Source organism: Myxine glutinosa, chromosome 1 (genome assembly GCF_964187855.1).
Source record: "Myxine glutinosa chromosome 1, kmMyxGlut1.1, whole genome shotgun sequence".
NCBI lineage: Eukaryota > Metazoa > Chordata > Myxini > Myxiniformes > Myxinidae > Myxine > Myxine glutinosa.
Genome location: NC_136261.1, coordinates 247,719,947 through 247,738,723, shown reverse-complemented (window position 1 = coordinate 247,738,723; position 18,777 = coordinate 247,719,947). Strand labels below are relative to the sequence as shown.

General features: G+C 43.7%; 1 protein-coding gene across 1 annotated transcript in view; it reads left to right on the top strand.

The window, feature by feature from the left end:
* Positions 1–12,123, top strand: part of L3HYPDH (trans-L-3-hydroxyproline dehydratase) — a 154,766-nt gene extending 142,643 nt beyond the window's left edge. The window contains exon 5 of the mRNA XM_068129997.2: positions 11,146–12,123. Coding sequence (XP_067986098.1) covers positions 11,146–11,271 — 126 coding nt within the window. The 3' untranslated portion in view covers positions 11,272–12,123. The remainder of the gene's footprint in view (positions 1–11,145) is intronic.
* Positions 12,124–18,777: the final 6,654 nt, after the last annotated feature.

Genomic DNA, 18,777 nt, shown 5'->3' with positions numbered 1-18,777 from the left:
ACATGGTATATAATTATACTTTTAATATCAGGAATTACAGCATGTTACAGCCCCAGTACGGCCCGTACGGAACAAAAAAATAAGCACGTAAACAAAATTCCCAATAGCGAAATACTGATCACTGATATGCAAATACGTGAATCACTTGTCATGACTGTTTCAGAATTATGGCACATTTTGTTGATTAAAATCACAAACTCATAATAAAATCACATATAGACTACCTAATCATCATTTACTACCAAGAGGATCAGACAGGAGGAGTGCATTCAGGACAGCATCCAGGAGGATGTGTGCCCGTACAGCCCTGGAAATTGCTTTTCCTGTTAGGATGTGATCCACTGCATTTGGTGCGTATATGAGTTCTAGCAGCTCCTTCAACCCAGAACCACCCATGAGGTGCCCTATGCTGCCAAGGAAGCTCATTTCCATATGAAAGGCACCTAGCCTTACCACAATACGTCGCATCGGGCTTCCATCTGGCTCAGAGAGAATGATCGACAATGCCTTCCACCATAGTGGCTGATCAAAGGTGATGATGGTACATCAAAGGTACATCATGTTGTTTAGCATGTTGCGCAATGTAGTTGAGAGTGGAGTAGATGCATGTAGTGTCGCTCGAGCTCAAATCAATCATTGGGAGAAACAGGACAGACGATTTTGAATGCTGGACACCACGATGTAAGAGTTGCATCATCCCGGACCATGCAGGTCTTGGTATCTTGAACAGCAGTGACGTCTTCCACAGTACATCAAGGTTGGCTGTGGGATCATGGGCTCTCATGATAGGCACGCTCCCATAAGTCAAGGTTGCAAGTGCCTGGTCGTCAGCTCTATGGTACTGTATCTGGATTCTTCCAGTTGTTTCTATGTCGCTGGCAGTGACCTGAGCTCTAGGAATCGGATGTCCTTGTGTTGTTCCAGGGGTAATCATGGCTATTATCCCCATGCCATGGAAGGTGTTGTGTCCGTCTAAGGTTCTAATGTTGTGGTCGACGTTGTCAGCTGCATATTGAACAAATTCTATGTTGGGTATGTCCGTACCCTGGTTTTCAGCTGCATTTTGGTTGAAACGTGTGACTTCCTTGTATGAGCTGCAGTACCCATGTGCATGCAGTGAATCAATAAGGAAACGAGAGGCGAAATGGTGCTGCAGCTGCACCCCTAGTGCAATTTGCAGTGGAGCAATCAGGACACGTGGTCGTGCAGCTTGCATTATAGCCTGACCAATTGAAGCTATCTTCAGCTCTACATCTTTTGCCTTCAAGATCTTTCCAAGAAAAATCTTCAGAGTATCAGGAAGAAAGTTGAGGCTGGCGTCTTTGAACTCAAAGTCTTCCGATGTTGGGTATGTTTCATTCCCTGTTTCCACTTGCTTTATGTCATCCAGTATGAATTTAGCGGCAGCTTCCAGGATTATTTTCTTCTGAATCATAGGATCCTTAGACTGGTTTGCATGAAACTCCAAAAGTACACTGTCAGCTGTTTGCCTCATCGTTGCAACATTCGATTTGCCATTAACTGTTGTGACAATGACTCTGTCGCCAAAGTGTTAAATCAGTCTGTCTTTCATATATCTTTGAGAATAGGACTCGGCATTTGAGTCAGCAAGATACTCGGCCATTTTGTCCACCAGATCAGAGATTGTGTTTTGTTCGTCGTCATTTTCCTCAAGGAATTCAGTCACCTTTATAAATGCCTGACATCTGTCATCCAGAGCAGGACGACCGCCTTCGTGTGTGATTTGTATCGTCTACCCAATTTCTGTTTCTTCTGTACTGTTTCATTATGTACAAACTTCAGAGGGATCAGTTTCCCTGTCCGGAAATTTGAACTGCATACCTGGTGATACACGGCATCTGCCGCTGGAAGGTCACACACAATGAGCAGTCGAGCCCGAACAGTATCGGCCCATGCATCGTTCCTTGTTGAGCACTTTTGCAGAAGACTATCTTTACATTCTGTAAATGTGATAGAGTGGACATCTCCTTGTTGTTTCCTGTTATCAAAGTTCACCTTTGTACCACAGAAGAGGCAATCTGCTTTGAAGTTGAAGGCTTCCTCTGCTGATCGGAGCGATACACTTGGGCCTGGTCTGTGTGTATCTCTGATACTCTGTGCTACCTTTGTTGGATTGCAGTATACACGTCGGCATTCTTGATGAACAACTTGACCTGGAACAGTCTGTATTGGGTCACTGCGCTGGTCACTAACAACATTAATAGTCCGACTTCCCTTTTCACGAAGTGTCACTACTGGATTATCGTTGTTGGTGGATTCATTGCAGAACACACACGAATTGGCCGCCATTCTTCAGGGTTGGATTACCTGCAAATATAGAAAAGTTGAATATACTATTACTGTATGTTATTGCCAATAGACCTAAACATACTAAATACATGTCATTGATGGGATTAAAAACTAAGATATATATGGTTCACAAACAAATAATGATGTACCGTCGCTTGCTGTGGAGTGAGCAGTCTTTGTAAAACGGGGTGTGGTTAAATAAGACACTAAAACAGTAAAAACTTCACTTATATATACAATATTGTACAGTATGATATCCTTTATTTATTATATCGTGCTAGTGATTAGGTCCAGTGTATAAAATAAGCAATAGAAGTTCAGAGAGCGACAATAATCATAGCATGCGGCATATGTACGTCTTTTAACATGGGGCTAAATGGAGAAAACTTGATTGCATTATTTGAGAGTCACCCCATATTTTTAGACCTTTATACTTTTAGTATGTTATAAAGGTACCTTGAGGGTAATCAATACTAATGAGATCGGTAGTGTTGCAGTTTTTTCCCCGTCAAATGCTAAATGGCTTGGACTACTGGGTTCACGGAACCCTAAGCTCCTTCGTTCGTCACAGAAGACACGACACGACCACTGGTGAAACTGCTCGGACACGTTGGGTAAAGCACGCCGTGGTGAAGCGGGCCGCGGAGCCACTCGGCACACAAGCCAGCTCACGGTTGACACGTCCGTGCCGGTCACCCCGTTCGAGGAGAAGACCCGACCGATAGAAAACAATGGAGGGACTCCCGACGGGGAGCGGCAAAGATTCAGGGCGAAGCCGCAGCCTCCTCCAGTTATTTACTCTAGTTTTACGAATTACGGTGTTTGTCTTCATTTTAAGGCATTTTTAAGACATTACGCCCAGTTTACGTCAAAAACCGAGTTACGTCACGGCTTATGGAACCAATTAATGTTGTAGGCCGGGGTATTACTGTATTCATGATGTCATCAGTGCCTTCATTATGACGTCATAATTGGACAAGTCAAACGCTTGATCCGATCAGTTTGAAATTTCTTGAGCATGATCTACCCAAAAAATGATGTGGGAGATTTCAATTGATGACGTCATTGGTCACGTGTTTTGGCAGCCATATTGAATTGAAAACAAATCTACATTGTCAATAAACCACATAAACACAGCAGCCAATAAACACTCCACAACATACACCACACAAACACGTCCTAGCGAGGGTCTGCAATCCCTGATTGCTCTTTCTTGTTTAATTCTCAAAGTGATTCTTCATCATTGAATGATGGGGCCGAAAACGATATATAGCATGATATTTCCAATAGTTGTGGACGACTTATGACAAAACTTGGTGGATGTGTTGGGTAAGTGACAAGAACAAGCTGATTCGATGTTGGTTCAGAATCAAATCCAGATCCGGCCTATCAGTGGGATACAAAATGTAAACTGTTAAGGCTAGCGGAGGTATACTCTTTACCGAGTGTCATTTTATCTCAAGTTATTCTCCTTCATATGATTTTCTGGAAAATCCTCAAAATGGTGTTTTCATGTGCATCTGATTTATGCACTTCAGATTCTACAGAGTGGAAAAATTCCGCTAAGAAAGTCGCCTTTCATGGCAAGCGTGACATAGATGAAATTTACGCGAGATCAGACTTCGCTGCAGTGCGAGAAAAGACTGCTAAGACGTGGGAGGGGGGGGGGGAGAGGTGGAGATGGGGGTGTGTTACATCAGCGATTGAAGTGTCGTGGTAGTGATACATATAAGGTGCATGCATGATATCATAATTTATGTGCAAATACAGTTTGTTTGCTATAAGTGATAGCGAATGAAAGCGCATGTTTAGTCGTCTTGCAAACATATCCATCCAAAAATGAGGACGGCAATCAGAGGTCGTAAAAAAAACCCCTGTGTAAGGGCAACCTGTGCGGATGATCTGGCTATTCAAGATATCCTCAATTTTCACTGTGATGCGACACCGCATATACAGTGTGCTCCATAAATATTGGAGCAATGAAGTTAAATTGGTTATTACTAGTATGCCCATTCCCCATGGGAATGGCAGGAAGGGTCATTCCTTTCTGGGGTCTTATAGATTACAGTAGATCTATGATTGGGCCTCAAGTACATCAGCGGATGTGTTCAGTTACCAAGTTTCTTGTGGAGGGCTCGCCAAGGGGTTTAAGCATTGAGCAAACACTCTATTCAAAACTGTTGATACGGAACGGCTGGCTTGGCAAACACTAGCTAGCTGCTTCGTAACTAACCACACCCCAAGTTTTCTCCCTTTCAGTTTCGTGTTAAACAGCAGGAGCGACTGTTTAAAAAGGTAATCACACGTGTTTGTGGTTTATAATATTTTTACTTCTGGTAGGAGTGCTCCAACCAAAATGGCACAATAAGCTGTTTATACATGTTAACACGGCGTTTGTTCAAGGAGGAAAACCCCTTTGGGGAGGGGGATATTATTAGTATTATTATTGTATTGTAATCACATTAATAGTAGTGGGGTGTACTCAATATAGGTGGGGTGTACTCATAGGTGTACTATGTACTCAATTTCAAGTTTGTGTGCAGTTCATGTTAATTTTGGGCAACCACTATAAATGTATTCTACTGGGTCCTACTAATCGGAAAAGTGATGTCGCCATTTTTTTCTGTTGACCTTTAGTGACCTTGACTCAAGGTCAAAGTTCAAACGTCATTACAGTGACCATACTTCATCCAAAGTACATCAACCTGGGTACCAAAATGTGGTAAATTTCACAAGGAACATTTATTATGACATTTGTTTCATTTGACCTTTCGTTTTTTTGCAATATGCAAATGAGCTAATTAGAGACAAAAATATGCATAATTAGCATACCCTATTAAACATATATCCCTGTTATACATATAATGGCTAGTACATCCCGTCTCCATAAAATGTTAATTGTTAGTAATTAATCACAAATGTATCCTGGGTCCTATTAGCTGACTGATGTTATCAATATTCTTGTGACTCTTGTGACCTTGAACTAAGGTCAAAGTTCAAAGAGCATATTTTGGCCACAATTCTGCATTACCATGATTGTGTTCCTATGTGCATCTAATGGTTATTGTTGACACATATTGTAAAAAAATTTGCACTGAGTAAACTGGAAACATGTTTTTGCTTTTAGATTAGCTTCTCATATTGTTCACAACAAAGGATCTTCATAATATTCTTCTTCTTCATCAATCCCAAAAGCATGTCCGTGGTCATTGTTAGTACAGTTGTCATCATCTGCACCACACACACACATCTCTGTGCAGTTCATATTCTGTGATCTGCAAGAGCAGTGAGAGCTGCATTTTGTTGTCGTACATCCACACTTAACTAGGTGAGTGATGGAATATGGGGCAGGAAGTTGCTTTGTTGAGATGGCCACCAGACCATCACCTTCCACTTTCCACCCAAAGTCTGTAACAGGTGGGAGCTGTGGGTCAGGCACGTAATCTTGGTTGCACACCATTGCTTGGTAGTGGGCACGCGCGATAGCTTCTTCCAAAGCTCCTCGAGTAGGCGGCAACTTTTGAGCTTCTGATTGTTTCTTTGTGAACAATCTCCAGCGGAGGTCGCCAACATTGGTGATGGATGTCCCTGGCTCGTACAACTGACAAACAAACTCTTCTAGAGCTGCAATTGTTTCTGCTGATGGCCCATTACGATTACCAAGAGATGCAAAGGCAGATACCACATCAGGGGAAGATTTCATCAGTGCATGCCAGCAGCTAAGCTTACCCTTGCCAGCAAATCTGCCAGTTTGATCTGCTCCAGAGAACGCATGAAAGTCAGGTAGAGCAGCAACCATTTGGTTACCCAGTGCATGAAATATGGGTGACAGCGGGATAACACGTTTCTTGTTTCCTGACCCTGTCAGAAAATATGTCTTTGCATAGCTGTGGATAACGTCTGATAAGCAGGACTAGAACATCCGTATCTGGGGACTGTATGTACAGTTCTGTAGCTCCTCGCTTTACGGCATCCAGGCTGTGTAGGATAATTCTTGTGTCAGCCTCTTCTTGTGAGCTGTGGAGGTGCTGCACATACTGCACATACATACTAACAATGGCTAAAAACCCAACCAACATGAGCAAATGAGCATGATGAATGAACAGTATAAAGAAAAGCATTGAGAACTTGAATCCAAAAATCAATATTCTAGACATCCGACTTATTTTGCTTGATCTGACATTTGCACATGGTTAAAATGACATTTGACATTTCACCTTGGGTCAAGGTAAGTAAAGTCAAGTTAATGTCAAAGGTCAGTTAATATCAAGAACATGTCAACAGAAAACAATAAGCAACATATTTTTCCAGTTTAGGACCCAGCAGAACACATTTGAGATGGTAACTAATGATTGGCATTCAATAATAATGCGAAGTGATGGGATTTACGTGTATGGTGAAGACTATATGTTAATTATGCATATTTTTTCTCTAATTAGGTCATTTGCTTATTAATTTGCATATTGCAAACATCTGAGGGCAAATGACAAAACAAATGTCATAATCAATGTTCCTTGTGAAATTTGCCACATTTTGGTACCAAGGTCGATATACTTTGAATGAAGTCTGGTCACTGTAATGACGTTTGAACTTTGACCTTGAGTCAAGGTCACTAAAGGTCAACAGAAAAAATGGCGACATCATTTTTCCGATTAGCAGGACCCAGTAGAATACATTTATAGTGGTTGCCCAAAATTAACATGAACTGCACATGAACTTGAAATTGAGTACATAGCCCCCCTCCCCCCACTATAGTATGCTTTTACATTTAGTGTGGTTACGTTTGTTTATTAGAAGCGGCCTTGGAAAAACGCCACGATAAAGCTATCTTAACATGGATATACACCTCAACACGCAACCGCATTAGCAGGAAAAAAATCCCCTTGGGGTGGGGGTGGGGGAAGTTAAATTGCTACAACCTTCATCGTGTGACCCTTAGTTCTCCTGTTAAGTTTGGTTGAGATTGGATAAGTAACGACCGAATGTATAAAAACCACCTTTAGAGGCCATTTTTTCCCCGCAAGCGGGGGTTGGCCTTTTTCGGGAACTGTGGTTGTTGTTGTTTTTCGGTCCCCTTTTTGAAGCAATGTTTTACGGCCGGATGCCCTTCCTGACGCCAACCCTTTTTGCCGCCTTTAACGACAAGCAGGGAATTACCAGTGAACTGGTACTCAATTAGCCGACCTCGGAAGGATGACAGGCTGAGTCAACCCCCCTGGCGTTAATTCAGCGATTGACCGGGATTCGAACCCAGGATCCTAGGATCCTAAGCCGGCACCCTAGCCGCTAGCCCAACACCAGGGCTAAACCTGGGATAATGACCGAATGTATCATGGTCAAAAATCCTCAGACAGACAGACAGACAGACACCAAATTGCATATTTTGTATGATGATTGCTATATCCTCAAGAAAGTTGGATTTGAGACCAAAAGATGAATATAAGTTAAAAGTACAAAAGGTCAACTTTTTTTTTTCTTGGTATTTCTATGTATATATGGTTTACCATTGTAGAACAATAGCACTTGTTATGTTTGGTCCCCCAATTTTAGGTAACCATAACTATTGGAACAGATTAACTTAAAGTTAAAGTACTGTAATAGTTCTAGCATTTGGATGTATGTCCCTTACATGCAATAACTGTATCGAGCCTGTGACCCATTGACATCACCAACCTCTTGGTATCTCCCTTTGAGAAGCTTTGCCAAGCCTTAACTGCAGCCATTTTCAGTTGTTGTTTGTTTTGGAGGGTTTATGAATTTAGTCTCCTCTTCATCAAGTGAAATCCATGCTCCATTGGATTTATATCAGGACATTGTCTTGACCAGTCTTACACCTTCCACTTTTCCACCTGATTAACCCCTTGGTTCCGTTGGCAGTGTGTTTTGGGTCATTATCTTGCTGCATGGTGAAGCCCCGCCCAATGGGTTTGGAGGCATTTTCTTGTAGAAAGGCAGACACAAAATGTTCTGTACACTTCCAAATTCATTCTGCTGCCGCCATCATTAGTTACATCGTCAATAAAGATGAGTGAACCATTTCCAGAGGCATCCATGCAAGCTCAAGCCATGACACTACCTCCACCATGCTTTGCAGATGAGGTAGTATGCTTTGAATCAAATGCAGCTCCTTCCTTTCTGCACACTTTTGCCTTTCCATCATGTTAGTTAAGGTTTATCTTGGTCTCATCTGTCCATAACATTTTGTTCCAGAACTCACTGGCTCACCTCTGTACTTCTTGGCAAATTCTAATCTGGCCTTTCTATTTTTGGTGCTGATGAGAGATTTGCAACATGTGGTATACCCTTTGTAGTTCTGCTGTCGAAGTCTTCTCCAAACGGTAGGTTGTGATGCTCTCACCCCTGCACTCTGGAGGTTGTTGCTGATGTCAATGACAGTTGTTTTAGAGTTTTTATTCACAGCTCTGATGTATTTTTATGCCTCCGCCGACAAAGTCGCCGGAGGCATTATGTTTTCGGGTTGTACGTCCGTCCGTCCACACAGGCTAAACCTCGTTTTTCTCAGCAACCATATCTCCGATTGAGGCGAAACCTTCAGGGTAGGAGTGACACCCATGCAGAATGTTTTTATGATAATTGTGACGTCATATGTCACGTGGTATGGCAGCCATCTTGGATTAAAAGCAAATAATTAAAAAATTATTTCTCAGAAACTGCTGAATGGAAAAATTTGAAACTTTGTACATTGTCAAGTACTCCCAATGGGGAACAAAAGCAAGATAATGATGACATCATAGGTGAAGTGGTATACCAGCCAAAAATGTTTTAATCGAATTCCTTATCCTAAAAATCTGAAATTACATGCACATGATTTATGACCCAAATGTATTCAAATATTAAATTTATGACATCATAGGTCATATGGTTTGGCAGCCATTTTGGATTGAAGGAAAGTATTAAATAATTATATCTCTGAAACCGCTAACCCTATCGATGTGAAATTTTACAAATATCATCCAACAGCACTGTTGCATATAGTTTGAAAATGATGATGTCATAGGTCATGTGGTTTGGCAGCCATCTTGGATAGAAAAACGAACCTTATCCAATCAACACGAAACTTCACAAACGTGATCCACTACCCATACATATGCAGAGTGATGGCATCTACCCTTTGTGGGACTATGCGGAGGCATTTTGGCGACACAGTCACATTGCGCTAGTTTTGTCATCAACTGTAGTTGTTTTCCTTGGCCGACCTGGCCATTGTCTATTACTACGTACACTCGTTTCTTTCTTTTACATGATATTCCAAATTGTTGTATTTGCTATGCCCATTTGTTGTGCTATGGCTCTAATTGAATTATTCTGTTCTTTCAGCTTCCACATTTCTTGTTTTTTTTCATAGACAGTTCTCTGATCTTCATGTTTGTTTATGTCTACTGACTACAAAGGAAAAACCAAAGGCTAGTACTAAGACGAGACGTTCACAGCTCTTTTATGTGTGAACAATCAATACAAAAAGAAACACCTGTCAGTCATTTGTTCCAATAGTTATGCTTACCTAAAATGGGGGGACTGATCATAGAAAGTGCTATTGTTCTACAATGGTAAAACATATATATACATAGAAATACCAAGAAGTAAAATCTGACCTTTTGTTCTCTTGCCTCATATTTTTTTTTTGAGCTCAAATCCAAATTTCTTGAGTATATAGCAATAATAACAAATTTGACTTCACTGTTCCAATACTTATGGAGGGCACTGTATCTTCGCAGTGAATGTGGATGAATGATGCCACCTGACAAGCATACAGCTGCCGTAGAGCTATGTATAATGCGATTGAATAGCAAGTGCTGTGCATTACACTACCCATAATTCTCAGTATCACGATTCATTAAATTCATCTTAAAGCACATGATAACTCTCAGTTTTTTTGGACATTTTGGTGTGCAACAGCTGACTATAGTGCACTGCCATTTTGATGTTTATAATTCCTGTCGCATTTTAGTCCGATTTGAGGCCTCGATTTGTTCTTCAATTTAGCTCGCTGTTTATCTCGATATTTATCTCCCATAATTCAATAAAGGGAAAGATATGGTGTTCTACTTCTTATTTTTGCCCTCAAATAGATTCTGCCTCCTTTCCCTTCTCCTGCTCCAGAGAGAGAGGATTTATTTTCAGGTATTGGCCTTGTTTACCACCTGCAATACCCCCTCTCTCGGATAAGGGGCAGTGTTTAAACCACTGCACTATTCCATGTGTGAAAATGAATGAATGATCGTTTTAAGGCCATTTTTCCCCGCTAGTGCGGGGGTTAGCCTTGCGGGCCCCATGACAGTCATGGTTCCCTGTTTGAGGCAATGTTTTTATGGCCGGATGCCCTTCCTGACGCACAACCCTTGGTCGCCTCTTACGATGCGCAGGGATACGGTGTACCTATTCTAAATCGGGGTACACACCGTGATCATTCATCCCAGCAAGCTGGTACTCAATTTGCCGACCTCGGAAGGATGACAGGCTGAGTCAACCCCCCTGGCGTTAATTCAGCGATCGACCGGGATTCGAACCCAGGATCCTAGGATCCCAAGCCGTTCCATGTGAACAGTTGAATATTTCAAGACGTCTCCCCACACTAGCAGGTACTTCACCCTGGATACCCAAAGCACAAGTGCAATATTTGGAGTTAATTGACCAAGCCGGTTTTCGTTGCTATAAGGATCAGACATACAGACTAGGATGGAGAGGATTCCTATTGTGATTTCTCCCCAACACCTTTGCTTAATTTTCCACCAACGCTTACTCATCACCAATGCACCTTGATCTCATTTTCATATAACCAAACTCCAACCACAGACATGACCACTTGTGTTTCAGGAAACGCAATGCGGTCCCTTTCCAGCAGTTACGGTGGAGGTGTCCGGTGAAGCTTTCTACACAGGGTTCAGCACATTCATCCTGGAAGCTGCAGATCCCTTGTGCTCTGGATTCCTCCTTCCTTGAAAGTCACGTCAGTCTAATTCCTCACTCCAAGCTATTTGGGATTTTACTACAAATTCGAAGGCTGAAAGTGAGGGAAGGGAGATTGGTCAAACACACGTGCCAACAGGATAGTTGAAATTATTATCTCCACGCTTTTTATTTTTATTTTTTTTGCATACAAGATCGAGGCTCGTGTAAGAGCGAACATCAATCACAAAAAAACGGACAAACAAAACATACAATATATGGAGCGGGAGACGAGATGGGAAGAGAGAGGGACGCACACAAGTACAACAGCAGAGAACAGAGACATTGGAAGATCTGTGGGAAGGAGAGGGCTTGGGGGATGGAGGCAAGGGGAAGTCGGGGGGGGGGGGGAGGCGGGCTAAGGTATAAAACACATGAACACTGCTAGAACTTCCAGGAAAGAAAGAAGTCAGGATTTCAAAAAAAAAGTGGATCTGGGGTGAATTAACGGAGGTAGAAGAGATCAAGGTTTTGGAAGGGGGAAGATAAGAGATGGTGGGAAACAGCTGTTTTAAAGACCTGGAGGGAGGAGTGGGATTGAAGAGAGTGAGGGAGTTTGTTCCAGAGGTGGGAGAAAAGAGGAATGAAGGAGTGAAGGTGAGCAGAGAGTCTAGATTTTGGCAGTTTCACCAGAAGAGGGTTACAGGCAGATCTTGTGCGACCTGTAGGAATATTTGGGGGACAGAGCACAAATATAGCTGGGGGAGCTATGCCGGAGAGGAGTCGGTAGAAGACAGAAAGTCCACCTACCTGCCTGCGGTGAGTGAGTGAAAGGCCCTTTCATTAAAATGGTTTTTTTTTCTTTTTTTCAACGCTTAAAAAATAAAAACTGGGATATTTGAATTCGCTACGTCTGTCTGTCATGCTATCTCCTAAACGTTTGTGCAGAAATTCAACAAACTTGGTAGTGATGATGAAATATCATTTTTGGCCCTGTCCCGCCAAAACCTGGCCATGGGAGCAGCGTGAAAAGTTCAAATACCAAAAAATGCAATTATATGCACATTTTAAAACGTTTTTCAAATAAAACTTTGCATGTCCAATCAACATTTGGGCACACATGATATATGTGAAGATTTTATGGATTGACCCTCGGCTCATACCCCAGGGGGTGGGGACTCAGCTGTTTGGGGACTTGCACTCTTGCAGGGTTAAGTAACCTGGGGATTTAAAGGGCTAAGTAACCTGTATGAACATCCACCCCCATTGTTCTCACTTTTGCTCCGACAAAGGGTAAGGCCCAAAATGTCACTTTTTCCTTCTATTCAAGGTGGATCAACCACCATTTTTTTTTTTTTTTTTTTTTTTTTTGTATACAATATCGAGGCTCGTGAAAGAGCGAACATTAATCACACAGAAAGACAAACCGACACATAAAACATATAACATCGGGAGCGGTAGACAAGATGGGGAGAGAGGGGGAAGGACACAAACACAACATTTGAGAGCAGGGACCGAGAGACATGGAGACATCGAGAGATCTGAGAGAGGGTGAGGGCTTTGGGGGGGGGGGCATGGGAAGGGGGCGGTGGGAGAGGTATAAAACATATGGACACTGCCAGGACTTCCAGGAAAGAAGTTGGAATTTCAAACAAGGTGGATCTGGGGTGAATTAGCGGGGGTAGAAAAGATCAAGGTTTTGGATGGGGGAAGATAAGAGATGGTGGTGAACAGCTGTTTTAAAGACCTGGAGGGAGGAGTGGGATTGAAGGGAGTGAGGGAGTTTGTTCCAGAGGCGGGAGAAAAGAGGAATGAAAGAGTGAAGGTGAGCAGAGAGCCGAGATTTCGGCAGTTTAACCATCAGAGGGTTGCTGGCAGATCTTGTGCGACCTGTAGGAATATTTGGGGGACAGAGCACAGAGAGAGCTGGGGGTGCAAGGCCGGAGAGGAGTCGGTAGAAGACAGAAAGACCACCTACCTGCCTGCGGTGAGTGAGTGAAAGGCCCTCAGAGATAGCTTCATCGCGGGAGATTCCAATAATTCTGAAAGCTTTGGTTTCAACAGCGTGAAGCCGAGCTAGGTGTGAGGCAGGAGCACCGGCCCATAGGGGAGAACAGTATTCCATTGAGCTGCGGATGAAAGCCTTGTATGTGGTGAGGAGCTCAGGTGTGCCGAGGAAGGACTTCGCACGACGGAGGATGCCCAGTCGGCGACTGGCTTTGGAGGCCAGCTTGGAAATGTGGTTTTCCCAAGAAAGATCATGGCAGATAGTGAGACCCAAAATCTTGAGCGACAGAACTTCTTGGAGAGGATTGTTGAGAAAGTAGATGGGAGGGTTGTCCAGTCGATCTTTTCGGAGAGACATAGTAAGAGTGTGAGATTTGTCAGGATTGAAAGACATGTTCCACTTGTTTGACCAGTCTGTGATTTTGTCCAGGTCTTCAGAGAGTGAGGAGGCAGCAGACTGCCGATCTGAGGGAAGAGGAATGGAGCGGCAGAGAGTGGAGTCATCAGCAAAGAGATAGAGAGGATTTTCGAGAGAGTCAGAGAGATCATTGATGAAGACCAGAAAAAGCACGGGGCCCAGAACACTGCCTTGGGGAACTCCAGCCTGAACAGGAAGAGGAGATGAGAGAAACCCATTCAGGGCCACACGTTGACGACGACTAGAGAGGAAGTCCGCCAGCCATGCATGGAGATTTCCATGGATACCAAAGGAGGAGAGTTTGGTGAGCAGAGCGGGGTGCCAGACCGTGTCGAAGGCACGTGATATGTCGAGGGAGACAGCTCTAATTTCCTGTTTGGCATTGAGGACCTCCATCCATTGTTGAGACAGCAGAAGCAGCATGTCCAGAGTAGAGTGACCTGGTCTGAAACCAAATTGATGATCAGAGATCAAGCCATTGGAGAAGAGGAAAGATTTCATATCCGAAGCAATGATGGATTCCATGACTTTGCTGATAATTGGGAGAAGGCTGATTGGTCTGTAGTTGCTAGGATCTGTTTTTGCACCTTTTTTGTGCAAAGCGGTGATGTTGGCTGATTTCCAAGCAGATGGCAGTTGACCTTGAGCAAAAGAGAAGGTGAAGAGAACAGAGAGAGGGTGAAATAGAGCAGCAGAGCAGGATTTTAGGACCCGTGGGCTGATGCCGTCGGGTCCAGTTGCAGAATCAGAGTCGAGGGTTGACAGAAACTTTTCCACCTTGTCAGGAGGAAAGGACACGGAGTCCAGGAGCAGCAGGGTACGACTGGGTATGGTGGGTATAGAGAGGGATGGGTTTGGGACACAAGATTTAGAGGCAAACACAGAGTTGAGGCATTCAGCTTTTTCACGTGCGGAGTCAGCTGTGTAGCCGTTTGAGGTAAGGGAGGGGATGGAGGGGGAACAAACACCAGAAACGGATTTGACCAGACGCCACCAGGATTTGGAAGAGGGAGACAGATAAGAGAGTTCGGTCTTGAGAACGGAGAGATATTGTTTCCTGGCTCTCCTGAGGGTGGACACACACTTGTTTCGGGCTTTGTGAAAGGAAATGAGGTTTCCTTCCGTTGGATTTGCTTTCCAGGAGACGAAGGCAAGTTGTTTCTGGGCAACAGCCTCACCACAAGATTCCGTGTACCATGGACAGGAGGAAGGGTATGACAACTGAAGACGAGATGGGATAAATCTGTGCATGAGAGAGAGCAATTTACTTTGGAAGAATTCCCAGGATGAGTTGATGTCAGAGGTGGTAGAGATGGGAGACCAGTCCAGATGATTGATGGCTGCTTGAAGACCGTGCCAGTTGGCCTGAGTGAAATGCCAGACTCGTCGACGCTGAGCAGGCTCCCTGAGGATGGTCAGAGAGATGTCCACTTTAACAAGGACATGATCAGATGATCCGATCGGAGCAGAAGAAGAGCAGCAGACATTTTCAGGGAAGTTAGTCATAACCAAGTCCAGAAGAGAAGATGTTCCGTTGACTGAGATCCGGGTCGGGAAATTGACAGATTGTGTCAGTCCCAGTGAGTCGCAGAAGTCCTTTGCTGAGGAGCCATGGCTGGTGAGAGAGGTACCCACACCCAGCCAACTGGCATGATGACAGTTGAAATCACCACATATGAGGAAGAGAGAGTTGGGATGAGTAGATAGAAGTTGGTCCATATCATCAGACAGCGAGATGTAGATGGAGTCATCACTGTTTGGTGGACGGTACAACACACATATGAACAAGAGGTGGGAGCGAAGGGGAAGCCGTAGCCAGAGGTATTCCTGGGGGTGAGGTGGAGAGAGTGCAGTGCAGGGCGAGTGAGGAAGAGAGTTTTTGATAAAGATAGCAACCCCGCCTCCAGGACGAGGCTCAGGTCTATCATACCGGAGGAGGGAGTAGCCCGGGAGAGATACTATGGAATCAGAGACATCATAAAGGAGGAAAGTTTCTGTTAAGCAGATCACGTCTGGTTTGACAGAAGCAACCTGTATGGAGAGATCAGTTAAGTTTGAACGAAGGCCCCGGATGTTTGAGGTCCATTCCGTTAATGAAGAGGAAGGGGGAGCATCAGATACAGAACAGGGGGGAGGAGGGGTAGGGTAAGATGTGGAAGAGGTGGAAGAGGTAGGGAGAGCTGTTGAAGGTGTGTCAGAGATTTCAGAATAGCTCGGAGAAAGGGAAGGATGGGGCGGACAAAAGGTTTGATGGTGATTGGGTGAGCCACAATGAGGTGTTATTTGAGGAGGGGGAAGAGCGAGGCAGAAGGTTGGGGGAGATGGAGGTGAGAGTTTGAAGGGGGAAGAAGCGGGGAGGACGCTTTGAGGAGGGGGAGTGAGAGGGGGGAAATTGAGAAGCAATGAGGGTGGGGAGATTTGAAGGGGAGGGGTGAGGGGGGAGTTTGGGAGGGAAGGGACAAGGGGAGGGATTTGAAAGGGATGGGATATGGGGGAGATTTGGAGGGGAGGGGTGAGGCAGGAGTCTAGGAGGGGAGGGGCGAGGGGGCGTCTTGGCGGGGAGGGGTGAGGGGGTAGTTTAGGAGGGAGGGGGCAAGGGGGGAGATTTGAAAGGGATGGGTGATGGGGAAGATTTGGAGGGGAGGGGTGATGGGGAAGATTTGGAGGGGAGGGGTTATGGGGAAGATTTGGAGGGGAGGGGTGAGATTGGATTTTTGAAAGTGTACGATTTATGGGAAACGAACATTTATTGCAGAAGGAGTTTCTTGTGACCTTCGAGTTAAAAATACGTTTAAGGACGCTGGATGGAGGATGGAGTGCAGGAGAGTTTAGGGAATGTAGAAAAAAGGCACTATAGGAGATGGATATTTTTTTTGGGATGAATTGATTTGGTGAGCAAGTCGAAAGCAGCCTTTTAAAGAAGAAGAAGAAAAAGGTGTTATAAAATATGACGGAATACATAACTTGAGGGGAAAGTGTAAACATTGAAGGTTAATGAGTGAAAACTATCTGGGGAAATGGGGGAGAAACACGTGGTCGAAGAACGAACGAACGAATAAGAAGAAATAAATGAATGAGAACAGAGAAGGAAATGTTTTTTTGTTTTTTTTTGAGGAGATTTACACAAGGAAGTAGGCTATGGGTGAAAAGACTGGGAATACAGAGAACGAAAGTTATTGGATCACAAACGATGGACCACTGAGAGAAAAACAAAGCCTCAAGGTTGTACAGTGCACACTGTACAAGGCCTCAAGACACGACACGAATTAACACGATTTTCAATACAGGTATGAAAGATTTGCACCGAAAAATCTTCGTCGGGACAAAATATACGTACAACACCATAAATAAATACAGTTTTAACGAAAATACAAATGGGAACAATCACTTAACTTCGATTACAAATCGTTCGCGACGCGGCAAAGGCCTTGCTCGCGACACGGCAAACAGACGATCAATTTATGAAAGATAAACACCGAGAAACAACCAAAGTTGCACACAATAACTTCACACAACGAAGGATAAATACAGTTTCGACAAAATACAATTGTGAACAGACTTAACTTCGAAAAACGTGGAGACCGTGTGGAGCTTCGAGAATCGCTGCCGCCGTCTCCAAGATCTCGCGAGATGTAAACACATTACATTTAAGGTAAACACAAACACATTACATGTAAACACAAACACATTACATGTAAACACAAACACATTACATTACACATTACATTACATTCAAACACATTACAAACACATTACATTTAAACACTTAAATGTAAACACATTACATTTAAGGTAAAAAATTTTATCGTGCTTATTTCATTATCGCGCTTATTTAGCTTGGATAATAATAATTGCAATGGCCATATACTGACACTATGGGCTGAAGCCTAAGGCCTGAACCCTGAGGTCAATACGTCGTATCGCATTCACAAGGGCCATGATGCTTGTTGGCTCCAACCTTTCGATATTTGATGATCCTTAACAGTCGCTTAGGTCGTTTTACACTAAACGTTAAACGTATATGGAAGGTATGGCAATCGCGGATATGTCATTTCCGAGGATGTCTGAGGCTTACCAAAATGGCAGAAGTATATTTTTTCCAAGTTACGATTGTGGATGGTGTCAGGCCAGCTGTCCAACCAATGGGTATAGAGCAAACATATACACATGCAAACACTTGCTCCACTAAATATAGATTGTATTTGATATCATGCAATTACATTTCAAGTTAATTATCTCACGACTTGGATGGAAATTTAAAAAAAGGCTTCATTCGTTTTTGCGCATTGACGTCATGAATCGTCATGCAGAGTTTCAAAATGATCCGTTGAGCCACCTCGCAGTAGGGAAAAACGAATACTTGTTAATGTCTTACTTTATAGTCTATTCTTCATTGGAAAGCGTCCATAATGCTTGCGTCATATCATAATGACCTCCACTTGCTGTGACCGAACCATGCAGGTGCCCATTTTTCATCCCACGTTTTACTTCCATTTATTTCCTCCAATTTATATTTTTTTGTTTTTTTTTGTATACAAGATCGAGGCTCGTGTAAGAGCTAACATTTATCACAAAAAGACAAACTGACACATAAAACATAAGATAAAGGGAGCGAGAGACAAGATGGGGAGAGGGAGGGAAGCACACAAGTACAACATTTGAGAGCAGGGACATCGGGAGATCTGTGGGAGGGAGAAGGCTTGGGGGGAGGAGGCATGGGAATGGGGGAGGGGTTGTGAGAGGTATAAAACACATGGACACTGCTCGGACTTCCAGGAAAGAAGTCGGTATTTCATTAAAAATGTGGATCTGGGGTGAATTAATGGGGGTAGAAAAGATCAAGGTTTTGGATGGGGGGAGATAAGAGATGGTGGTGAACAGTTGTTTTAAAGACCTGGAGGGAGAAGTGGGATTGAAGAGAGTGAGGGAGTTTGTTCCAGAGGTGGGAGAGAAGAGGAATGAAAGCGTGAAGGTGAGCAGAGAGTCTTGATTTTGGCAGTTTAACCAGAACAGGGTTGCTGGCAGATCTTGTGCGACCTGTAGGAATATTTGGGGGACATAGCACAGACATGCCGGCTGGGGGAGCAAGGCCGGAGAGGAGTCTGTAGAAGACAGAAAGACCACCAACCTGCCTG